General features: G+C 45.8%; 1 protein-coding gene across 1 annotated transcript in view; it reads left to right on the forward strand.

Moving 5' to 3' along the window:
* WDR27 (WD repeat domain 27) overlaps positions 1–26362 on the forward strand; it is a 95468-nt gene that overhangs the window by 61634 nt on the left and 7472 nt on the right. The window contains 1 exon segment of the mRNA XM_030929333.1: positions 15578–15675. Within this exon segment, the coding sequence (XP_030785193.1) occupies positions 15578–15675 (98 nt within the window).

Consider the following 26362-nt stretch of genomic DNA (forward strand, 5'->3'; position numbering starts at 1 on the left):
CTACCGAGAAGAGGTGGGCTCTGTCCTCAGAGTCGCAGCATCATGAACGTGGAGCATGGGGCATCCTCATCCCCCCAGAGCCCCAGACGGAGTGGGGGTGCCGGCGTGAGATCTGAGCAGACACCACCGGCACCTAAGCTCTGACCCCACAGAGCAGCTGAAGCCCCACACTGGCTCCCCGACTGCACCCGCCTGACGATGAGCCCAGGGAACAGGGCTGACTCTGAGACACAGGACTGACCCCTTCAGGCCTGGTCCCCGGCACTTCAGCCCAGGGCTCTCAGAAGGTGGAGCTGAGCGTCCACCAGCTGCACTCTGTGCTTCTGCTCTGTGGCCTGGGTCACAGGCAAACCTGACTGTCCAGGCTCCGTCTCCACCGCCTCCCCAGGAGGCCTCCCTGGCCTCTCAGTAGTTGGACTCGGCCCCTTACTTGGTCTTGTGCCTACACTGCCGTTCCAGGGCTCATCAGTGCCTTCAGAATGACGTGTGGTTAATCCTCTCGCCTGTGAGATTCTCACCTTGAGGTCAGAACCATCCCTTACTAGCATACAGTCGGTGCTCAAAAATTGCTTGCTTAGTCCAAGCCCAATCATGGCAGTTTTAAGGGGCCTATTTGAGTTACAACCGTTCGATCTGCCTGCCTTTTTCAGTTGGGCCATCGTTTACCCACAAGAACTCCATGACCTGCTGCTGGCGTGGGCACTCCAGGGCTCAACCTTTGGCTTTCCCTCGTGGTGACATGAGAGAAACAGCTACATGTGTGTTTATTCCAGATGCCAAGTGAAGCCTCAAACAAGAGTTTCATCTTGCACCAGAAATCAGCAGATGTTGGCGAGGATGTGTAGAAAAGGGAACACTTAGACACTGTGGGTGGGAGTCTAACTTAGTACAAATTAGAGCTAATTTTTTCTATGGAAAACAGTATGGAGATTTCTCAAAGAACTAAAAACAGAACTACCATTGGATCCAGAAATCCCACGACAGGGCACCGACCCATAGGAAAAGAAATCGTTGCATAAAAAAGACACCTGTGGTGTTGTGTGTTTACTGCAGCACGAGTCACAACTCCAAAGTTGTGGAATCACACTAAGCGTCTGTCAACAGAGGAATGGATAACGAGCATGTGATACAGACACACGGTGGAACACCACTCAGCCCTAACAAGAATGAAATCAGGTCTTATGCAGCTCCAGTGGTTGGATCTGGAGGCCGCTGTTTTAAACCACTCAGAAACAGAAAGTTAAGTCCCATGTTCTCACTTATAGGTCGGGTAAGTATTGTGCACACGTGGACTTGGTGGGATAAAAGACTGGAGACTGGGAGGTGAGAGGGTGGGAGGGAGGTGAGGGATGAGAAATTAAGGGGTACCGTGTACAGTATTCGGGTGATGGCTACACTGAGGCCCAGGCTTCTCCACTACACAATATGTCTGTTGACAAAAAGAGTCAAACTCTGTAAAATATTCGAAGACATTTATTCTGAGCCAAATGTGAGTGACCGTGGCCCGTGACACAGCCCCCAGGAGGTCCTGAGAGCGTGTGCCAAGGCGGTCGGGGCGCAGCTTGGTTTTATACATTTTAGGGAGGCAGGAGACATCAATCAAATACATTTCAGAAATACATGAATTTGGTCCAGAAAGGGGGAACAACTCAAAGCTGGTGGGTGTGTGGGGGGTTTCCAGGCTCTAGGTAAATGGAAACATTTTCTGGTTGACAATTGGTTGAGTTTGTCTGAAGACCTGGGATCAGTAGAAAGGAAATGTTCAGGTTAAGATGCAAGATTGTGGAGACCAAGGTTCTTTTGAAGTCTCATAGTGGCTGCCCTTAGAGACAATAGGTGACAAATGTTTCCTACTCAGACCTTTAAAAGGTGCTAGAGTCTTAATCTCTTTAGGATTGGGAGGGCCTGGAAGAAAGAAATCTAACTATGTGAACAGAGATTCTTCCCAGAGGCACATTTTCCCCCACAAAGGACAGCTTTGCAGCGCCGTTTCAAGATACGGCAAAGAAACGTGTTTTAGGGTAAAATATTTGGATTTTCTTCCTTGCCTCATAGTATTACGCCAGAGTCAGGTTGGAAAGTAAGTCATCATGATATATAGGGTTAAATAAAACCCATCTGGTGAGAATTGATGGTTTGTAGAGCATGACTCCCCAGATTTGGGCAAGATAAAAAAAAAATCAGAGTAGGCCGGGCAGGGTGGCTCACACCTGCAGTCCCAGCACTTTGGGAGGCCGAGGCGGATGGATCATGAGGTCAGGAGTTCGAGATCAGTCTGACCAACATGGTGAGCCCTGTCTCTACTAAAAATACAGAAATTAGCCAGGTGTGGTGGTGTGCACCTGTAATCCCAGCTACTTGAGAAGCTGAGGCAGGAGAATCGCTTGAACCTGGGAGGCGGAGGGTGTAGTGAGCTGAGATCACGCCAGTGCACTCCAGCCTGGGTGACAGAGCCAGACTCTGTCTCAAAAAAAAAAAAAAAAAAACTGAGAAGAAAACTTTAACTAGCAGTTGAAGGAGGAGGATGTGCTTTGTGTAAATAGTAGGAAATAGTAGGAGGTAATTCGTAGAAAGCATTTGTAGGTACTGTCACACACTTACTCATTGGAGCATCAGATGGCTTTTTATTTTCCTACATTCTTGACTCAAAGAAACTTTTAAAACTATTATTACTAAATAAACTTTAGACTGGTAAGTGCTGTTTCGGTATTTCCAGTAAACCACTAGACACAGCAGCAGGAAAGTCATCCCGGCCTGACGGCATCGTTGTTCTGGAGCCACTGAGAGGGCGTGAACCCCACACTTCATCCTGCTCTTGGGCAAGTGTTTTCAAACCCGCTGCTCCACTGGGTCAGGGACAAGAAAACTTAAGCGAACTAACCGAGACCATCCTTATTTATGTGTTAATATGCCATTGGTCTCATTAGATGTTAAAAGTCAAAATGAGTTTCATTTTTGTGGAAATCATATGAATTGGCTCTACGGCCTGTGTGTTCAGCCTTCAGTTGTCAACAGGCTGTGGGCCCCCTGCTTGTAGGGTCTCCTGCTAACTCTAGGCTGAACCATCAGGGCCTCTCAAGTCAGTCCCCCGGGGAAAGGAAGGACAAGGAAGCAGGCGTGGACTTGCGGCGGTCTCTGCTCAGGCAGATCTCCTCCCCGAGGCCCGCAGCAGTCAGGAGGTGCGTCTGAATGAGAACCCCATGCTGACCCTCCGTAAGGATGGTCCCTGCCCCGTTACCTGGTGACAGGTCCCCTTGGTGGATGGGCCGGGCCCTGAGGGTGAGAGCTGCCACCTTTGGCCGCCCGGCTGCCCTTGTACTCCCCGTGCTCTGACTCGGTGGAACTCGTGTTCCCGGTCTCGTGCCATCTACCTGGGGCCGCATGGACACACGTCTCGAGTTTTTCATCCCATGGGGTTGCGTGGCCGTGGCTCACGTGTGTCGTGGGTCAGGCATCCGTCACAGGCCACAGCCAGGGCTCTGTAGTTGACGGTCAGCTGAGCTCTCTTCTTGGTGGTTGTCAGACTCTCATGGGAAAGTTAGTTAATTAAATTGGTTACTTTATCCTTTTTATTTCTAATCAAATTAATGACGTTTTCTTTAGTTATTAGAGAACTTGGCAGGTCACCTGGCTCCCTGGAAACGGTCGGTGGCCGTTTTCGATTTAGGTCCTGTATGTCCCTGGCTGGGCTGAGGGGGATGGGGGATGGCGCTAGGGCACAGCCCAGCCTCCCTCCGGCTCCCTAAGGAGTTCCGAGTGGACCCGAGCGTTTCATTTGCTAAGTCCCTCGAGCTTGAGAGAGGCGCGTGAGGGGCTGCACTCTGGTGAGCTTCGAATCTTCTTTTGCACATCTGGAAGGTTCTTGTGGGTGTTCTTTGTCCTCAGATCCAGAGCGTACCTGACGCCACACACCACACACCTGATGCCGCACACCTGACGCCACACACCTGACACTGCACACCTGACGCCACACACCTGACACTGCACACGTGATGTCACACACCTGACACTGCACACGTGACGCCACACACCTGACGCCACACACCTGACACTGCACACCTGATGCCACACACCTGACACGGCATAGCTGACACAGCACACCTGATGCCACATGCCTGACGCCGCACACCTGACACTGCACACCTGATAACCACACGCCTGATGCACACCTGATGCTGCGCACCTAATGCCACACACCACACACCTGACGCTGCACACCTGACGCCACACACCTGATGCCACACACCTGACACTGCACACCTGATGCCGCACACCTGACGGTGCACACCTGACACTGCACACCTAATGCCACACACCACACACCTGACGCTGCACACCTGATGCCGCACACCTGATGCCACACACCTGACACTGCACACCTGACACCACACACCTGATGCTGCACACCTGATGCCGCACACCTGACGCTGCACACCTGACGCTGCACACCTAATGCCACACACCACACACCTGACGCTGCACACCTGACGCCACACACCTGATGCCACACGCCTGACACCGCACACCTGACACCACACACCTGATGCTGCACACCTGATGCCACACACCACACACCTGAGGCCACACACCTGATGCCTCACACCTGATGCCGCACACCTGAGGCCACATGCTGCACATGGTGTCTCCAGGGCCTCTTGTCTGCGATCCTCTGTGTCTGGTGCTCACCACGCCTTGTGGGTGGCTGCCTGTTTGCTGTTTTTGCTGTTTGTGTTTGTGTTTGTGTTTACTTTCTTTTTGCTCAGGCTGTGGCACTTGTAGGCTCATTTATGACGGCCTAGAGAAGGATGCCCTCAGCCAGTGTGAGGAAACCCAGACCGAGGTTGGCACTGAGTAGCCATTGGGAGGAGTTTTCAATGTGCTGAATCCCATGGTTGGGGCCTCGCACGTGTGTGTGTATCAAAACACCACGCTGTACCCCAAAATGTGTGCAGTTATTATGGGTCAATTAAAAACAAAATAAGTAAATGACCAGTTTTTCTTCTAAGTGGTTCAGAATAATTCATCCCAGATGTGGGTTGTTGATCCTCCCCCAGCATGGTTCTCCCTGGCACCCCGGCTGGACCCTCACTGTCTCTGCATGTGAGTGGGTGTGCAGGCTGTGACTTCTGCATAAAGCCTGCGGGCCCTGTGAGTGGTGCCGTCACCGGCAGAGGGCCACAGCCGAGCCACTGGGGTAACTGCCCAACAGTTCACCTTGTCTGCTGCCTAGATAGACCCAGTTGATCAAGACAGGGGAATTGCAATAGAGAAAGGGTAATTCACACAGAACCAGCTGTGTGGGACATGGAGTTTTATTAGTGCTCCAATCAGTCTCCCCAAGAATCTGGGATGGGAGTTTTTAAGGATAATTTGGTGGGTGGGTGGGGTCAGTGAATCACAAGTTCTGATTGGTCAGGTCAGAGGTGAAATCATCAGGAGTCGAAGCTGTCCCCTTGTGCTGAGTCAGTTCCTGGGTGGGGGCTGCAGGACCCGCGGAACCAGTTTATTGATGGGGTGGGGTACCAGCTGATCCCTTAGGTGCAGGGTCTGCAAAATATCGGAAGCACTGATCTTAGCTTTTACAGTAGTGATGTTATCCCCAGGAGCAATTTTGGGTGGCGGGGAGGGGGGTGGTCACAATCTTGTAGCCTCCAGCTACATGACTCCTAAACCATAGTTTCTAGTCTTTGAGCTAATTTGTAGGTCTGCCAAAGGCAGTCTAGTCCCCAGGCAAGAAGGGGCTTTGTTTTGGGAAAGGGTTGTTACCTTCTTTGTTTCAAAGTTGAACTATAAACTAAGTTTCTGCTAAAGTTAGTTTGGCCTCAGCCCAGGAATGAAAAGGACAGCTGGGAGGTTAGAAGCAATATAGAGTGGGTTAGGCCAGGTTTGTTTCACTGTCTCAGTTATAATTCTGCAATGGCTGTTTCACCGGGACGTTTCTCCCATGTCAAAACCCTGCAGTGCTCTCTTGAGGAGGGACATGGTAAAAATGTCACTTCTTTTAAAAATTTCCTGTTTTTATAGCTCTGGTAAAAATAATGAATAATAGATTTTATGTTAAACTTTGTTTTCAGTCATTTCTTCTTCTCTTTGTGGAGATGGTTTTATTCATACTGTTTTCCAAGTGGTTCTCTTTTTTCTATAAACATTCAGTGAAATGGCCACGAAGAGTAAAGTGTTAACAGTCTGGCTTTGGGCTGAACTCTTAATTCAATACCTGTTCCTAATAACAGTTAAATATATCACAGCTCATTTCCTTCCACCTTGAATTTGGTTTGTATGTGCGTGTGTGTGAACCCCAAACATCTGAGGCAGGTCTCAGTTAATTTAGAAAGTTTATTTTGCGCAGGTTGAGAACGGGCGCCCTGATGACATGTGCCTGAGGTGGTCGGAGCCCAGTTTAGTTTTATACATTCTAGGGAGACATGAGACATCAATCGACATACATGAGACGAACATCGCTTCGTCCAGAAAGGTGGGACAACTCAAAGCAAAGGCAGGAAGACACAAATCGGGGAGGGGACCTCCAGGTCCTGGGCAGATAAGGGACAAATGGTTGCATTCTTTTGAGTTTCTGATGAGCCTCTGCAAAGGAGACAATCAGATCTGCATTTTTCTCAGTGAGCAGAGGGGTGACTTTGAATAGATGGGAGGCAGCTTGGCCCCAAGCAGTTCCCAGCTTGACTTTTCCCTTTAGCTTATGATGTGGGGGCCTGGAGAGTTATTTTCCTTTCATGATGTGTATGTATGTTCATGTATATGTTCCTGTGTGTGAATGCCTGTGTGTGTGCATATGTATGTGTGTGTGCATATGTATATGTGTGAATACGTGTGTGTATATGCATGAATGCATGTGTGGGTATGTATATATGTGTGCATGTGTGTGTGTATATGTGTGAATATGTGCGTATGTATATGCATGAATGCATGTGTGGGTATGTATATGCATGCGTGCATGTGTGTGCATATCGTGTGTGTATGTATATGTGTGAATATGTGTATGTATATGCATGAATGCATGTGTGGGTATGTATATGCGTGAATGCATGTGTGTGCATATGTATATGCATGAATATGTGGGTATATGCGTGCATGTGTGTGTATATGCATGAATGCCTGTGTGGGTATGTATGTGTGTGCATGTGTATGTGTATGCGTGAATGTGTGGGTATGTATATGCGTGCATGCATGTGTGTGTGTATATGCGTGAATGCACGTGTGTGCATATGTATATGCGTGCGTGCATGTGTGCGTGTGTATATGCGTGAATGCATGTGTGCGGATGTATGTGTGTGTGCATGTGTGCGTATGTATATGCGTTAATGTGTGTGTGGTAAGTATATGCATGCTTGCATGTGTGCGTATGTATATGTGTGAATGCATCTGTGGGTATTTATATGCGTGCGTGTGTGTATGTGTGAATGCACGTGTGTGCATATGTATATGCGTGCGTGCATTTGTGCGTATGTATATGCGTGAATGCACGTGTGTGCAAATGTATATGCGTGCATGTGTGTGTGCATGTATATGCATGAATGCATATATGGTATGTATGTGCGTGCATGTGTGTATATGTATATGCGAGCACGCATGGGTGTACATGTGTATATGTGTGCATGAATGTGTATGCATATGTATATGTGCTTTTAATTATAGTATTCATTAAAGTGCTATTAGTACATTTAAAATATCTATTAGCTGCTACCGTGCGCTCGGCAGTGTCCCGTGAATGAAGAGTTAGATGAATGAAGAGAGGGCAAGTCCTTGTGCTGGAGGAATGCATTTTCTTACAAAGGAACACATGTATTACACAAGGTCAGGTGCTCTGTGCTGACCAGGTAACTGGAGCAGCAGGTTCATGACACAGGGAAGGGTGCCAGGTCTATGTCTGGAGGAGCAGTGTGCAGGAGGTGGGCTGTGTGGTGAAACCGGTGGAGGGGTGGACCTCGAGGCTCTTGTTAACTCAAAATATCTAAGGTCTCAGTCAGTTCAGAAAGTTTATTTCACCAAGGATAAGGATGCTCCCAGGACGTAGCATCAGGAGGTCCTGACGATGGGGGTCGGGGCACTGATTGGTTTTATACATTTTAGGGAGACATGAGACATCAATCAATATGTGTAACATGTACCTTGGTTCAGTCGGGTAAAGTGGGATTTGAGGCCGGGGCTTCCAGGTCATCAGTAGGTAAGAGGCAAAAGGTTACATTATTTTGAGTCCTTGATCAGCCTTCCACTGAATACACAATTTAGTCTGGCTCAGTGAATCATCATTTTTACATAAACAGTAGGGGAGGGGAAGGAATCAGATCTGCATTTGTCTCAGGGAAGCCTCAGAGGGATGTCTGAGTTCTGTCTGTCTTTAACCAAAAGGAATTTCCTGGTGGGTAAATTGTGAGGGAGGTCTGTAGCTTCTTATCTTTGTAGCTATCTTATTTAGGAATAGAATGGGAGGCAGATTTCCCTGAGGCAGTTCCCAGCTTGACTTTTCCCTTGGCTTAGTGATTTGGGGGTCCCAAGATTCATTTTCTTGTCCCATTCCTGATGGACATCTGGACAAACTGGCTGCCTGAGACAGCATCCCCGCAGGTAAGCTGTGTCCTACAAGGGTGAGGACTAAGCTCTGATTAAGGGGTCTGGGGAGTCATGCTCTACAAACCATCAATTCTCATCAGATGGTTTTTATTTAACCCTATATGTTATGACTGACTTTCCAACCTGATTCTGGCATAACATTACAAGACAAGGAAGAAAATCAAAATATTTTACTCCAAAGAGTGTCTTTGCCATATCTTGAAGCTGCAAAGCTGTCCTTTGTGGGGGAAAATGTGCCTCTGAGAAGAATCTCTGTTCACATAGCTAGATTGCTTTCTTCCAGGCCCTCCCAATCCTAAAGAGATTAAGACTCTAGCACCTTTTAAAGGTCTGAATAGGAAACATTTGTCACCTATTGTCTCTAAGGGCAGCCACTGTAAGATTCAAAAGAACCTTGGTCTCCACAATCTTGTATCTTAACCCGAACATTTCCTGTCTATTGAACTCAGGTCTTAAGACAAACTCAACCACTTGTCAACCAGAAAATGTTTACTTTTACCTAGAGCCTGGAAGCCCCCACTTTGAGTTTTCCTGCCTTTCCCAGGTGGGAAACCAATGTATTTCTGCAATGTATTTGATTAATGTCTCATGCCTCCCTAAAATGTATAAAACCAAGCTGCGCCCGACCACCTTGGGCACATGTTCTGACGATCTCCTGGGGGCTGTATCATGGGCCATGGTCACTTGTATTTGGCCCAGAATAAATTTCTTTCAATATTTTACACAGTTTTACTCTTTCTGTCGACAAGAGGCGCATAGGTTATTTCATTACAAGCGCTGTGGTGAAGACTGTTTTTACAAATTGGCCTTGTGAAGAACCATTGTTGTGTAGATGCACTTCGCTTTGTTCCTGGAATGACATAGTGTCCGTTTAATTTCCCAATTCAAGGAGAGTTCCTCTCTTTTAAAATCTTAGCTTTTTGTTAAGAGGTGTAGTGTCTGGCTGGGCGCGGTGGCTCAAGCCTGTAATCCCAGCACTTTGGGAGGCCGAGACGGGCGGATCACGAGGTCAGGAGATCGAGACCATCCTGGCTAACACGGTGAAACCCCGTCTCTACTAAAAATACAAAAAACTAGCCGGGCGAGGTGGCGGGCGCCTGTAGTCCCAGCTACTCCGGAGGCTGAGGCAGGAGAATGGCGTAAACCCGGGAGGCGGAGCTTGCAGTGAGCTGAGATCCAGCCACTGCACTCCAGCCTGGGCGACAGAGCGAGACTCCGTCTCAGAAAAATAAAAAAAATAAAATGTCTACATTTTGTCACAGCTTGAGCAATGACTATACAGTAGCCTGAATCTTCTCAAATCCATGTGGTCTTTCAGTAAGGATTGTAATGTTTTGTGAATCATTGTGGTGTACTCTTGGATGAGAGGTGTTATATTAAGAAAAATAGTTCTGAGGTTTTTTATGGGAAAATTAGAGGTTTTGCTTCCTGAAAATAACGATCTGAATGGTATCTGATGGAATGAAAGGGAAAGAGTATAAGGTTACAGAGGTTTGCACTATGTTTTAATAGCTTTTTAAAAAAAACTTGTCTTACATTTTTGTTCAGTTGCACAATGTACATCAAACTAACCACAGCCATGTGGGGGCTGCCACTCATGAACTGTCATCCTGCAAGTCCAAATACAGGAGAAGCAGAAATTATCATTGGCCCAAATGCTGTATTTCCAGTAAAATATAAAATAGGGCATTTCTAATTTCTTCTAAGCTTAGTAACCAGCTCAGCCATATTAGTCATGCATCAATAATGCGTTTTTTTTTTTTTTGGCAGTCATCCCAGTGTACTACCATTAAAATGATCTGAGAAACTACTCCTATAGTTATCTTAATCCTGTTGGAGAAATGGAATTTTTAATTCTTTTTAGTATTGTATTAATAAGAGTGCCAAATACATCAAAAAGTGATGGTCATCTTTTCCTATTTTATGTGTTAAATGGCTCATTTAAAAAATGAAAATACTTAAGTGTTTTATGATTTATTGATACCCTTAAAGTCATAGCAGGTGTAGATACTTTATATGTTTTTAAAACTTGACAGGATACTTACTCTTTGCCTGCCTTGGAATAAAATATGTACTATTTTGTGATGTAAATACATAATACTAGACAGCTAATTGGAATTAAAAACAATGTCTACAAGTTTAAACAGCTTTTTTAATGAAATAATTTTATTACACATAATTCTAGATTTCAGGAATAGTCACTTATGTTATTTTGCTTTATTAGTTTTAGATCTTGCTGTATTTTTTAAAAAGAAATGAAATGATTATTGATACAGAGAAAACCCTACCCACATCCCTCCCTTTTCTTCGTCTCTGATAACCACTGCTGAATTTCGTATGGGTCTTTCCCCAGTACCCATTCAGAAGCAATGATACAGGAGTTAAGAAGAAGTTACTTAAGCAGATAATGAGGGGATGGGAATCCTTCCTAAGGGTTTCTTGTTAATGAAAGCAGCCCCAGATCATTTTCTTTTCTAACAGAGAACAGGCTGTAAAACCGAGCTGCAGACATAGACAGACGAGCTAGAAGCTTGTACAGGCGAATGCTGGCAGTTGTGCCAGTAGGAAAAGGCTACATGGGAATAGACATGTTCAAAATGGTGGCTCCATCTTCTCTTTTCTGCCAGCCACATGTACAGTAAGGAGCAGGCAAGATGGCGCTGACCAAGCAGAAAGTCTATTTGCCTAATAAGATTATGGTGGGGCGGCTGGGCGCGGTGGCTCACGCCTTTAATCCCAGCACTTTGGGAGGCCAAGGTGGGCGGATCACCTGAGGTCAGGAGTTTGAGACCAGCCTGGCCAATATGGTGAAACCCGGTTTTTACCAAAAATACAAAAATTAGCCTGGTGTGGTGGCATGCCCCTGTAATCCCAGCTACTTGGGAGGCTGAGGCAGGAGAGTTGCTTGAACTGGGGAGGAGAAGGTTGCGGTGAGCTTAGATCATGCCATTGCACTCCAGCCTGAACAACAAGAGTGAAACTCCCTCTCAAAAAAAAAATTAGGGTGGGACAACCAGCCTCCCCTGCCTACCATGTAAAAGTCACACTTGATCAAACCAATCTGTGGGCCCTTCATATATCAGCCACCGCCTCCTCAAGCCTGCCTGTAAAATCTGGCACAGTCCACCACAGGTTGACTTTTCCCTTTGGGACACCTCTCTCAGAGAGGGCTGCTCTCTTTCTTTTTATTTGGCCTATGAAACCTTCACTCCTAAACTTGCCGCTGGTTTGTGTCTGTGTCTTTAATCTTGGTGCTAGGCAACAAATCCTGGGTATTGATCCCAGACAAGGACGCTGCTTCAGCAATGTTGTGCATTGTTAAGCCTAGCGCTAGCCTCTACTAGCTTCTTACGCGTGGTCTCCCTGTTGCTTGATTTTTCATGCTGACATTGCACTTTGCCAGCTTGGGCATGCACTATTTTTATTATCTTGGCACTAAATATTTTCCTTATGTTTATTATGATGTTTTTCAACCCAGGCTTTCGATGGATGCATTTAGATTTCCACGAGTTAATTTTTGGTCATCTTTTTTGTTATTGGTTTCTAATTTTACAGCATTGTGTTCAGAGCATGAACTCTCCATATATAGTATGGATTTTCTTGGTATCTTTGAGATTTTTTATTTATCGAGAAGCTGGACTCTGTGGTTTGCTTTGGTATTACATAGGTGTGTGAGAAAAATGTGGTTTTGCTGACGATTTGATACGTTTGCCCAGATATTCATTGACTCACCCTTGTTAATTAAATTGTTCAAGTCTTCCTATTTTATTGTTGCTTGATTTTTTTAATTACTGAGAGATGTGTTAAAATCTATAATTATGGTTATAATCTTGTCAGTTTCTTCTTTTTTTTGAGACGGAGTCTTGCTCTGTCGCCAGGCTGGAGTGCAGTGGCACGGTCTTGGCTTACTGCAACCTCCGCCTCCTGGGTTCAAGCGATTCTCCTGCCTCAGCCTCCTGAGTAGCTGGGATTACAGGCGCACACCACCACACCTGGCTAATTTTTGTAGTTTTAGTAGAGACAGACAGGGTTTCACCACGTTGGCCAGGATGGTCTCCATCTCTTGACCTCGTGATCTGCCCACCTCGGCCTCCCAAAGTGTTGGGATTACAGACGTGAGCCACTATGCCCAGCTAGTTTCTTCTTGTGATTCTGTTGACTTTTGCTTTATGTATTTGAAGGGCATGTTATTAGGGATATTTAAGTTCATCCTTCTTATATTTTCACGTGCAGTTATTTCTTTTATCATTTTCTTGGAGAAACTGTTTCTAATGAGGCTTTCTTTACCTTTTATCTGTTTTTTTTTTTTTTTCTAGTGTGTATATCATCTTACCTCCTTAGAGTTCGCATGTGCTGGTTGAGCCCCACCTTTCACTTTCAACTTTTTTTTTTTAATTAGGTTTTCAGAATTTTTCTTAAAATCCAGCCTAAGTTCCTTATAGATGCTGGATATTAGATCTTTATTAGATGCATAGTTTGCACATATTTTCTCCCATTCTGTACGTTGTCTGTTTACTCTGTTGAGACTTTATTTTGCTGTGCAGAAGCTCTAAAGTTTAATTAGATCCCACTTGTCAATTTTTGCTTTTGCTGCAGTTGCTTTTTGTGTCTTTGTCATGAAATCTTTGCCAGTTCCTGTGTCTAGGATGGTATAGCCTAGGTTGTTTTCCAGGGTTTTTATAGTTTTGGGTTTTACATTTAAGTCTGTAATCCATCTTGAGTTGATTTTTGTATATGGTGTGAGGAAGGGGTCCAGTTTCAACCTTCTGCACGTATAGCCAGTTATCCCAGCACCATTTTTGAACAGGAAGCCCTTTCCCCATTGCTTGTTTTTGTCGGCTTTGTTGAATATCAGATGGTCATAGGTATATGGCTTTATTATCAATACTGTGCTATTTTGAGCTAAATGATGAGAACTCATGAACACAAAGAAGGGAACAACAGACACTGGGGTCTACTTGAGGGTGGAGGATGGGAGGAGGGAGAGGAGCAGAAAACCTAGCTGTTGGTACCAGGCTAAGTATCTGGGTGATGACATCTGTACAACAAACCCCTGTGCCACAAGTTTACCTAATAACAAACCTGCACATGTACCCCTGAACCTGAAATAAAAGTGAAATAATAACAATAATGGTAATAATGAAATCCAGCCTAATATTATCTCTCTTTTCCTTGTTGAGTTTAGTCTGTTTGCAATTATGATTATTCATATATTTGATATCGTTTTGTGCTTCCTCTTCCACATTTTTTATTTCTTTGCTTTCTACTTATCCTGAATTTTCTTTGGTTCTTTATTTCTTCTTCCTCACCCTCTATTGGATTGAACACATTTTTTAAAAGTTTACTTTTTCTCTTGAAAGGTTTGGTCATTACATATTATTTCTATTCTGTTCAGTTTTTTACTTTTTTTTTGACACGGAGTCTCACTCTGTCACCCAGGCTGGAGTGCAGTGGCACTATCTTGGCTCACTGCAAGCTCCGCCTCCCAAGTTCATATCATTCTCTTGCCTCAGCCTCCCAAGTCGCTGGGACTACAGGCGCCCGCCACCATACCCGGCTAATTTTTTTTGTATTTTTAGTAGAGACGGGGTTTCACCGTGTTAGCCAGGATGGTCTCGATCTCCTGACTTCGTGATCCGCCCGCCTTGGCCTCCCAAAGTACTGGGATTACAGGCGTGAACCACCGAGCCTGGCCCAGTTTTTTACTCTTTAGCCTACATATACTAGCAACTGCTGTCAGGTGTTGTCAGTGCCATTATCTTCTCTTTTCGTTAAACTAAGCCTACATTTTCTTCTTTTTATACTGAAAGTACCTCATGTAGCACCAGCATTCAGTAGATGATCTGTAAATATCTGTTGAATGCCTGCTCAATTACTAGTGTGAATTATTATCTTAAAATATGTATTACAGCTTTGTTTCTTTTCTTTCTTTCTTTTTTTTTTGTTCTCGAGAGGGAGTCTCACTCTGTCTCCCAGGCTGGAGTGTAGTGACGCAATCTTGGCTCCCTGTAACTTTCACTTCCCGGGTTGAAGTGATTTCCCTGCCTCAGTCTCCCAAGTAGCTAGGATTACAGGCACACACTACCATGCCTGGCTAAATTTTTGTATTTTTATAGAGACGGATTTCACCATGTTGGCCAGGCTGGTCTCAAATTTTCCTGACCTCAGGTGATCTGCCCGCCTTGGCCTCCCAAAGTGCTGCGATTACAGGTGTGAGCCACTGCACCTGGCCTTGAATTATTATTAGTTTGTTATTACTGAACTTAGTAAGCCTTTATTTTCTGTTTGCAAATGAAGGATGACTTGTAGGCACATCTATCCTTCATGAAATTTGTCTTACTATTTTTAATATTCTTGACCTAGAAGGAGAATGGAAATCATTATTTATCACAGTGTGTTTAGGTGATGTTTTGTGCCAAATGGTTCTGTAGATGGAGTTGAGTTCAGTTCCACTTAGTGAGAATTGCTTCTGATAGCAGCACAGGGAAAGAGGAGTGAGTCAGAGTCAGGGCCGGGACTCAAGGCCCTGTGGGAGCTCACCCACACCGTCATCGCAGGAGCCTGCTCAGTATAGTTTAGCGGTTGATAATTGGCAGATAAAGAACTCACCTTAACTTTAAGTGCTTTGTTGAGGGGCGTCTTTCAGATGATTTGTTGAATATGGCTTATGGTCGATACTCTAAACATGAATTTTAGTGTGTTACTATCTTGGTCGTTTGATCTTTGACCATTTTGTACTTTCTGTAACTCTCAGTGGCATTACACATAAAGAGAACACACATCAATAATTATCTAGGTCAAAATATACCCTCATTAACTACTTTATTTAGAAGTTTCTGGAGTCCAATTCTGAAATTGTTACAAATAAGAAAAAACTTTGTGTTAATATCTTACTTGAGAACCAGCTATTATGAGATATCATTAGCATAACGCTTATTAACTCAACCTTTGAAAGTACATCTTGATTTCCCCCTTACAATTATAGGGTTCATCATTTACAACCCAACAGCCTCAGGCTTATAACCTCTTCCTGACCACGGCCATTGGCGATGGGATGAGACTGTGGGACCTGAGAACCCTGAGGTAAGGCTGTCCTGTGCCCTGCACTGTGGGGCTGGGGAGCTCAAGAGATGTAAGCTCAATCTGATTTCTTTTCCAAATGTGATGAGGTGGTGTTAATCTGAATACACTGATTATTCTAAGACTGATTTGTGCACAGAAAAGGTAGCTCTAACTTTGGAAGGGTGAAGCACTAGGTGCTGGTCTCTCTGCACAGAAAAGGTAGCTCTAACTTTGGAAGGGTGAAGCACTAGGTGCTGGTCTCTCTGCACAGAAAAGGTAGCTCTAACTTTGGAAGGGTGAAGCACTAGGTGCTGGTCTCTCTGCACAGAAAAGGTAGCTCTAACTTTGGAAGGGTGAAGCACTAGGTGCTGGTCTCTCTGCACAGAAAAGGTAGCTCTAACTTTGGAAGGGTGAAGCACTAGGTGCTGGTCTCTCTGCACAGAAAAGGTAGCTCTAACTTTGGAAGGGTGAAGCACTAGGTGCTGGTCTCTCTGCACAGAAAAGGTAGCTCTAACTTTGGAAGGGTGAAGCACTAGGTGCTGGTCTCTCTGCACAGAAAAGGTAGCTCTAACTTTGGAAGGGTGAAGCACTAGGTGCTGGTCTCTCTGCACAGAAAAGGTAGCTCTAACTTTGGAAGGGTGAAGCACTAGGTGCTGGTCTCTCTGCACAGAAAAGGTAGCTCTAACTTTGGAAGGGTGAAGCACTAGGTGCTGGTCTCTCTGCACAGAAAAGGTAGCTCTAACTTTGGAAGGGTGAAGCACTAGGTGCTGGTCTCTCTGCACAGAAAAGGTAGCTCTAACTTTGGAAGGGTGAAGCACTAGGTGCTGGTCTCTCTGCACAGAAAAGGTAGCTCTAACTTTGGAAGGGTGAAGCACTAGGTGCTGGTCTCTCTGCACAGAAAAGGTAGCTCTAACTTTGGAAGGGTGAAGCACTAGGTGCTGGTCTCTCTGCACAGAAAAGGTAGCTCTAACTTTGGAAGGGTGAAGCACTAGGTGCTGGTCTCTCTGCACAGAAAAGGTAGCTCTAACTTTGGAAGGGTGAAGCACTAGGTGCTGGTGTCTCTGCACAGAAAAGGTAGCTCTAACTTTGGAAGGGTGAAGCACTAGGTGCTGGTCTCTCTGCACAGAAAAGGTAGCTCTAACTTTGGAAGGGTGAAGCACTAGGTGCTGGTCTCTCTGCACAGAAAAGGTAGCTCTAACTTTGGAAGGGTGAAGCACTAGGTGCTGGTCTCTCTGCACAGAAAAGGTAGCTCTAACTTTGGAAGGGTGAAGCACTAGGTGCTGGTCTCTCTGCACAGAAAAGGTAGCTCTAACTTTGGAAGGGTGAAGCACTAGGTGCTGGTCTCTCTGCACAGAAAAGGTAGCTCTAACTTTGGAAGGGTGAAGCACTAGGTGCTGGTCTCTCTGCACAGAAAAGGTAGCTCTAACTTTGGAAGGGTGAAGCACTAGGTGCTGGTCTCTCTGCACAGAAAAGGTAGCTCTAACTTTGGAAGGGTGAAGCACTAGGTGCTGGTCTCTCTGCACAGAAAAGGTAGCTCTAACTTTGGAAGGGTGAAGCACTAGGTGCTGGTCTCTCTGCACAGAAAAGGTAGCTCTAACTTTGGAAGGGTGAAGCACTAGGTGCTGGTCTCTCTGCACAGAAAAGGTAGCTCTAACTTTGGAAGGGTGAAGCACTAGGTGCTGGTCTCTCTGCACAGAAAAGGTAGCTCTAACTTTGGAAGGGTGAAGCACTAGGTGCTGGTCTCTCTGCACAGAAAAGGTAGCTCTAACTTTGGAAGGGTGAAGCACTAGGTGCTGGTCTCTCTGCACAGAAAAGGTAGCTCTAACTTTGGAAGGGTGAAGCACTAGGTGCTGGTCTCTCTGCACAGAAAAGGTAGCTCTAACTTTGGAAGGGTGAAGCACTAGGTGCTGGTCTCTCTGCACAGAAAAGGTAGCTCTAACTTTGGAAGGGTGAAGCACTAGGTGCTGGTCTCTCTGCACAGAAAAGGTAGCTCTAACTTTGGAAGGGTGAAGCACTAGGTGCTGGTCTCTCTGCACAGAAAAGGTAGCTCTAACTTTGGAAGGGTGAAGCACTAGGTGCTGGTCTCTCTGCACAGAAAAGGTAGCTCTAACTTTGGAAGGGTGAAGCACTAGGTGCTGGTCTCTCTGCACAGAAAAGGTAGCTCTAACTTTGGAAGGGTGAAGCACTAGGTGCTGGTGTCTCTGCACAGAAAAGGTAGCTCTAACTTTGGAAGGGTGAAGCACTAGGTGCTGGTGCTCTCTGCACAGAAAAGGTAGCTCTAACTTTGGAAGGGTGAAGCACTAGGTGCTGGTCTCTCTGCACAGAAAAGGTAGCTCTAACTTTGGAAGGGTGAAGCACTAGGTGCTGGTCTCTCTGCACAGAAAAGGTAGCTCTAACTTTGGAAGGGTGAAGCACTAGGTGCTGGTGTCTCTGCACAGAAAAGGTAGCTCTAACTTTGGAAGGGTGAAGCACTAGGTGCTGGTGTCTCTGCACAGAAAAGGTAGCTCTAACTTTGGAAGGGTGAAGCACTAGGTGCTGGTCTCTCTGCACAGAAAAGGTAGCTCTAACTTTGGAAGGGTGAAGCACTAGGTGCTGGTCTCTCTGCACAGAAAAGGTAGCTCTAACTTTGGAAGGGTGAAGCACTAGGTGCTGGTCTCTCTGCACAGAAAAGGTAGCTCTAACTTTGGAAGGGTGAAGCACTAGGTGCTGGTCTCTCTGCACAGAAAAGGTAGCTCTAACTTTGGAAGGGTGAAGCACTAGGTGCTGGTCTCTCTGCACAGAAAAGGTAGCTCTAACTTTGGAAGGGTGAAGCACTAGGTGCTGGTCTCTCTGCACAGAAAAGGTAGCTCTAACTTTGGAAGGGTGAAGCACTAGGTGCTGGTCTCTCTGCACAGAAAAGGTAGCTCTAACTTTGGAAGGGTGAAGCACTAGGTGCTGGTCTCTCTGCACAGAAAAGGTAGCTCTAACTTTGGAAGGGTGAAGCACTAGGTGCTGGTCTCTCTGCACAGAAAAGGTAGCTCTAACTTTGGAAGGGTGAAGCACTAGGTGCTGGTCTCTCTGCACAGAAAAGGTAGCTCTAACTTTGGAAGGGTGAAGCACTAGGTGCTGGTCTCTCTGCACAGAAAAGGTAGCTCTAACTTTGGAAGGGTGAAGCACTAGGTGCTGGTCTCTCTGCACAGAAAAGGTAGCTCTAACTTTGGAAGGGTGAAGCACTAGGTGCTGGTGTCTCTGCACAGAAAAGGTAGCTCTAACTTTGGAAGGGTGAAGCACTAGGTGCTGGTCTCTCTGCACAGAAAAGGTAGCTCTAACTTTGGAAGGGTGAAGCACTAGGTGCTGGTGTCTCTGCACAGAAAAGGTAGCTCTAACTTTGGAAGGGTGAAGCACTAGGTGCTGGTGTCTCTGCACAGAAAAGGTAGCTCTAACTTTGGAAGGGTGAAGCACTAGGTGCTGGTCTCTCTGCACAGAAAAGGTAGCTCTAACTTTGGAAGGGTGAAGCACTAGGTGCTGGTGTCTCTGCACAGAAAAGGTAGCTCTAACTTTGGAAGGGTGAAGCACTAGTGTGCTGGTCTCTCTGCACAGAAAAGGTAGCTCTAACTTTGGAAGGGTGAAGCACTAGGTGCTGGTCTCTCTGCACAGAAAAGGTAGCTCTAACTTTGGAAGGGTGAAGCACTAGGTGCTGGTTCTCTGCACAGAAAAGGTAGCTCTAACTTTGGAAGGGTGAAGCACTAGGTGCTGGTCTCTCTGCACAGAAAAGGTAGCTCTAACTTTGGAAGGGTGAAGCACTAGGTGCTGGTCTCTCTGCACAGAAAAGGTAGCTCTAACTTTGGAAGGGTGAAGCACTAGGTGCTGGTCTCTCTGCACAGAAAAGGTAGCTCTAACTTTGGAAGGGTGAGCACTAGGTGCTGGTGTCTCTGCACAGAAAAGGTAGCTCTAACTTTGGAGGGTGAAGCACTAGGTGCTGGGTCTCTCGGCACAGAAAAGGTAGCTCTACTTTGGAAGGGTGAAAGCACTAGGGTGCTGGTCTCTCTGCACAGAAAAGGTAGCTCTAACTTTGGAAGGGTGAAGCACTAGGTGCTGGTCTCTCTGCACAGAAAAGGTAGCTCTAACTTTGGAAGGGTGAAGCACTAGGTGCTGGTCTCTCTGCACAGAAAGGGTAGCTCTAACTTGGAAGGGTGAAGCACTAGGTGCTGGTCTCTCTGCACAGAAAAGGTAGCTCTAACTTTGGAAGGGTGAAGCACTAGGTGCTGGTCTCTCTGCACAGAAAAGGTAGCTCTAACTTTGGAAGGGTGAAGCACTAGGTGCTGTCTCTCTGCACAGAAAAGGTAGCTCTAACTTTGGAAGGGTGAAGCACTAGGTGCTGGTCTCTCTGCACAGAAAAGGTAGCTCTAACTTTGGAAGGGTGAAGCACTAGGTGCTGGTCTCTCTGCACAGAAAAGGTAGCTCTAACTTTGGAAGGGTGAAGCACTAGGTGCTGGTCTCTCTGCACAGAAAAGGTAGCTCTAACTTTGGAAGGGTGAAGCACTAGGTGCTGGTCTCTCTGCACAGAAAAGGTAGCTCTAACTTTGGAAGGGTGAAGCACTAGGTGCTGGTCTCTCTGCACAGAAAAGGTAGCTCTAACTTTGGAAGGGTGAAGCACTAGGTGCTGGTCTCTCTGCACAGAAAAGGTAGCTCTAACTTTGGAAGGGTGAAGCACTAGGTGCTGGTCTCTCTGCACAGAAAAGGTAGCTCTAACTTTGGAAGGGTGAAGCACTAGGTGCTGGTCTCTCTGCACAGAAAAGGTAGCTCTAACTTTGGAAGGGTGAAGCACTAGGTGCTGGTCTCTCTGCACAGAAAAGGTAGCTCTAACTTTGGAAGGGTGAAGCACTAGGTGCTGGTCTCTCTGCACAGAAAAGGTAGCTCTAACTTTGGAAGGGTGAAGCACTAGGTGCTGGTCTCTCTGCACAGAAAAGGTAGCTCTAACTTTGGAAGGGTGAAGCACTAGGTGCTGGTCTCTCTGCACAGAAAAGGTAGCTCTAACTTTGGAAGGGTGAAGCACTAGGTGCTGGTCTCTCTGCACAGAAAAGGTAGCTCTAACTTTGGAAGGGTGAAGCACTAGGTGCTGGTCTCTCTGCACAGAAAAGGTAGCTCTAACTTTGGAAGGGTGAAGCACTAGGTGCTGGTCTCTCTGCACAGAAAAGGTAGCTCTAACTTTGGAAGGGTGAAGCACTAGGTGCTGGTCTCTCTGCACAGAAAAGGTAGCTCTAACTTTGGAAGGGTGAAGCACTAGGTGCTGGTCTCTCTGCACAGAAAAGGTAGCTCTAACTTTGGAAGGGTGAAGCACTAGGTGCTGGTCTCTCTGCACAGAAAGGTAGCTCTAACTTTGAAGGGTGAAGCACTAGTGCTGGTCTCTCTGCACAGAAAAGGTAGCTCTAACTTTGGAAGGGTAAGCACTAGGTGCTGGTCTCTCTGCACAGAAAGGTAGCTCTAACTTTGGAAGGGTGAAGCACTAGGTGCTGGTCTCTCTGCACAGAAAAGGTAGCTCTAACTTTGGAAGGGTGAAGCACTAGGTGCTGTCTCTCTGCCAGAAGGTAGCTCGACTTTGGAAGGGGGAAGCACTAGGTGCTGGTCTCTCTGCACAGAAAAGGTAGCTCTAACTTTGGAAGGGTGAAGCACTAGGTGCTGGTCTCTCTGCTGTATGTGGCTTAGGAGAGTAATCCCAGGCCCTTCCTGTGGGTCAGTGATGTTGAGGGAGACATTGGAATCTCCTAAACCACAGTTACCATGTGGTGTGATTACTGCTCTCTCTCCCAAGTGTGTTCCCATCTCCTTGGATGCCACCCATGAGGCTCCGAGCACCCCTGTAACGCAGGGCCAGCGGTGCCTGACTCTCCTTTTCCTACCTCCTCAGGTCACAGGTGGGAGGGCATTTCCTTAGGTATACTATCGTTAAGTAAATTACTTCTCATTTCATGTCATGTGTATTTTAGATGCTTTGGTAGACTTTGAAAGTGCATTTTATGAAAGTTAGAAAGCACCTTAGTTTTATCAGCAAAATATTTACAAGTCTTTTAGGATAGGAATTCTTGATATAACTATATTTGTTGTTTATTTTTGAATGCAACAGTAAAACTTATACACAGGTTTGTTGACTATTATTATTTCAAATTCGTGATGAGAATCTGCATGAGCAATCGTGTTGCACATGAGGACGTCTTAACCAATGACTGACCTATCACATTGCTGGTGGCATAAGATTATGATAGAGCAGAAAAATTCTTTTTGTTTAGTATTTGCTTTATTACTTTTTATCATGATTTTAGAGTGCATTCTTTCTACTTACAAAAAAATTAACTATAAAGCAGTCTCAGGCAGGTCCTGCAGGAGGTGTCCTGAAGAAGACATTGCTTTTTTTTTTTTATTTTAGACAGAGTCTTACTCTGTCACCCAGGCTGGAGTGCAGTGTTACATGATCTCAGCTCACTGCAACCTCCCCCTCCCAGCACCCCACCCCCGAGCTCAAGGGATTGTCTTGCCTAAGCCTCCTGAGCTGCTGGGTTTACAGGCAGAAACGCCACCATGCCCAGCTAATTTTTTGTTTGTTTGATTTTTTTGAGATGGAGTCTTGCTCTGTCACCCAGGTTGGAGTGCAGAGATGGAGTCTTGCTGTGTCACCCAGGTTGGAGTGCAGTGGCATAATCTCAGCTCACTGCAACCTCTGCCTCCCGGGTTCAAGTCATTCTCGTGCCTCAGCCTCCCAAGTAGCTGGGACTATAGGCACGCACCATCACACCCAGCTAATTTTTGTATTTTTAGTAGAGATGGGTTTTCACCATGTTGGCTAGGTTGGTCTTGAACTCCTGACCTCAAGTGATCCACCCGCCTCAGCCTCCCAAATTGCTGGGATTACAGGTGTGAGCCACTGCACCCGGCCAAAACATTGTTATCACAGGGAGATGACAGCTCCATGCATGTCACTGCCCCTGAAGACCTTCCAGTGGGACAAGATGTGGAGGGGAAGACAGTGATGTTGATGATCCCAACTCCATGCAGGCCTAGGCTAATGTGTGTGTTTATGTCTTAGTTTTTAACAAAAATGTTTAAAAAGTAAAAAATGTTCAAAATAGAAAAAAGCATATACAATAAGAATATAAAGAAATAAAATATATTTGTACAGCTGTACAATGCATTTGTGTTTTAAGCTAAGTCATATTAGCTTTGGGAGGCAGAGGTAGTTGGATCACCTGAGGTCAGGAGTTCGAGACCAGCCTGGGCAACATGATGAAACCCCTCCCTACTAAAAACACAATAATTATCCAGGTGTGGTGGTGTGCACCTGTAATCCCATCTACCCGGGAGGATGAGTCAGTAGAATCACTTGAATCTGGGAGGCAGAGGTTGCAGCGAGCCAAAATTGCACCACTGCACTCCAGCCTGGCTGACAGAGTGAGACTCTGTCTCCAAAAAAAAAAAAAAAAAAAAAAACAGTTTATAAAGTAAAAAAGTTACAGTAAACTAATGTTAATTTATTACTGAGGAAATAAAAATATTTTAAAATAAATTTGGTGTAGCCTAAGTGTCCAGTGTTTCTAACGTCTATAGCAGTTATGGTCATGCCGTTGACCTTCACATTCACTCACCTCTTGCTCAGTGACTTGCTCGGAGCAACTTCCAGTCCTGCAAGCTCCATTCACGGCAAGGGCCCTATACAGGTGCACCCTTTTTAATCTTTTATGTTATTTAATTTTTTTTATCTCAATAGCTTTTCGGGTACAAGTGGCTTTTGGTTACATGAATGAATTGTGTAGTAGTGAAGTCTAAGGTTTTAGTGCACCTGCCATCTGAGTCTATACATTGTACCCAATATGTCATTTTTTTATTCCTCACCCACCTCCCACCCTCCCCCTTGTGAGTCTCCAAAGGCTCACACTCTGTATGCCTTTGTGTACTCACGCTTAGCTCTCACGTGTAAGTAAGAACATAAGGTATTAGGTTTTTCATTTCTGAGTTACTTCACTTAACATAATGGCCTCCAGCTCCACCCAAGCTGCTGTAAAAGACGTTCGTCTGTTCTTTTTTATGGCTGAGTAGTAGTATTTCATGGTGTCTATGTACCACTTTTTCTTTTTTCACTCATTGGTTGATATGGTTTGGCTGTGTCCCCACCCAAATCTCATCTAGAATTGTACTCCCATAATTCCCACGTGTTGTGGGAGGGACCCAGTGGGAGATAATTAAATCATGGGGGTAGTGTCCCCTATACTGTTCTGGTGGTAGTGAACAAGTCTCATGAGATCTGGTGGTTTTGTCAGGGGTTTCTGCTTTTGTATCTTCCTCATTCTCTCTGTGCCTGCTGCCATCCATGTAAGATGGGATTTGCCCCTCCTTGCCTTCCACCATGATTGTGAGGCTCCCCCAGCCACATGGAACTGTAGTCCAATTAAACCTCTTTCTTTTGTAAATTGCCCAGTCTCAGGTATGTCTTTATCAGCAGCACAAAAACAGACTAATACAGTAAATCGGTACCAGTAGAGTGGGGTGCTGCTGAGAAGACACCCAAAAATGTGGAAGCGACTTTGGAACTGGGGAACAGGCAGAAGCTGGAACAGTTTGGAGGGCTCAGAGGACAGGGACATGTGGGTAAGTTTGGAAGTTCTTAGAGACTTGTTGAATGGCTTTGCCCAAAATGCTGATAGTGACATGGACAATAAGGTCCAGGCTGAGGTGGTCTCAGCTAGAGATGAGGGACTTGTTAGGAACTGGAGCAAAGGTGACTTTTGTTATGTTTTAGGAAAGAGACTGATGGCATTTTGCCCCTGCCCTAGAGATTTGTGGAACTTTGAACTTGAGAGAGATGTTTTAGGTTATCTAGTGGAAGAAATTTCTAAGCAGCAAAATGTTTAAGAGGTGACTCGGTTGCTGTTAAAGGCATTCAGTTTTAAAAGGGAAACGTCATGAAAGTTTGAAAAATTTGCGTCTGACAATGCAATAGAAAAGAAAAATCCCGTTTTCTGAGGAGAAATTCAAGCTGGCTACAGAAATTTGCATACATAATAAGGAGCCAAATGTTAATCCCCAAGACAATGGGAAAATGTCTCCAGGACATGTCAGAGGTCCTCATGGCAGCCCCTCCCATCACAGACCCAGAGGTCTGAGAGGAAAAAGTGGTTTCATGGGTCTGGCCCAGGATCCCTGAGCTGTGTGCAGCCTAGGGACTTGGTGCCCTGTGTCCCAGCCACTCCAGCCATGGCTGAAAGGGGCCAACGTAGAGCTCATGCCATGGCTTCAGAGGGTGCAAGCCCCAATCCTTGGCAGCTTCCATGTGGTGTTGAGCCTGCGGATACACAGAGGTCAAGAATTGAGGGTTGGGAACCTCTGCCTAGATTTCAGAAGATGTATGGAAACGCCTGGATGCCCAGGCAGATGTTTTCTGCAGGGGTGGGGCTCCCTTGGAGAACCTCTGCTAGGCCAGTGCCCAGGGGAAATGTGGGGTCAAAGCCACCACACAGAGTCCCTACTGGGGCACTGCCGAGTGGAGCTGTGAGAAGAGGGCGGCCATCCTCCAGACCCCAGAATGGTGGATCCACGACAGCTTGCACCATGAGTATGGAGAGGCTGCAGACACTCAACACCAGCCTGTGAAAGCAGCTTGGATGGAGGTTATACTCCACAAAGCCACAGGGACAAAGCCGCCCACAATCATGGAACCCAGCTCTTACATCAGTGTGGCCTGGATGTGAGACTTGGTGTCAAAGGAGATAATTTTGGAGCTTTAAGATTTGACTGCCCCACTGGATTTCAGACTTGCATGGGGCCTCTAGCCCCTTCGTTTCGGCCAGTTTCTCCTGTTTGGAACAGCTGTATTTACCCAATACCTGTACCCCCACTGTATCTAGAAAGTAACTAGCTTGCTTTTGATTTTACAGGCTCAAAGGCAGAAGGGACTTGGCTTGTCTCAGATGAGACTTTGGACTGTGCACTTTTGGGTTAATGCTGACATGAGTTAAGACTTTGGGGGACTGTTGAGAAGACATGGTTGGTTTTGAAATGTGAGGACATGAGATTTGGAGGGCCATGGGTGGAATGATATGGTTTGGCTCTGTGTCCCCACCCAAATCTCATCTTGAATTGAACTCCCATAATTCCCATGTGTTGTGGGAGGGACCTGGTTGGAAATAACTGAATCATGTGGGCAGTTTCCCCCATACTGTTCTTGTGGTAGTGAATAAGTCTCATGAGATCTGGTTTTATCAGGGGTTTCTTCCTCATTCTGTCTTTGCTTGCTGCCATTCATGTAAGATGGGACTTGCCCCTCCTTGCCTTCCACCATGATGGTGAGGCTTTCCCAGGCACGTGGAACTGTAAGTCCAATTAAACCTCTTTTTTTTTTTTGTAAATTGCCCAGTTTAGGGTATGTCTTTATCAGCAGCGTGAAAATGGACGAATACATTGGTCGATGGGCACTTAGATTGGTTCCATATCTTTGCAATTGTGAATTGTACTGCAATAAACATACACACACAGTGTCTTTGTGATATAATGACTTATTTTCCTTTGGGTAGATACCCAGTAATGAGATGGCTGGATTGTATGCCAGATCTGCTTTTAGTGCTTTAAGAAATCTATTTTTAGTTCCATGGAAAACAGTATGGAGATTTCATTTTTCTTTTATACTGTATTTTTACTGTGCCTTTTCTTTGTTTAGATACACACAGAATTACCATTGTGTTAC

The sequence above is a fragment of the Rhinopithecus roxellana genome, chromosome 4 (genome assembly GCF_007565055.1).
Source record: "Rhinopithecus roxellana isolate Shanxi Qingling chromosome 4, ASM756505v1, whole genome shotgun sequence".
NCBI lineage: Eukaryota > Metazoa > Chordata > Mammalia > Primates > Cercopithecidae > Rhinopithecus > Rhinopithecus roxellana.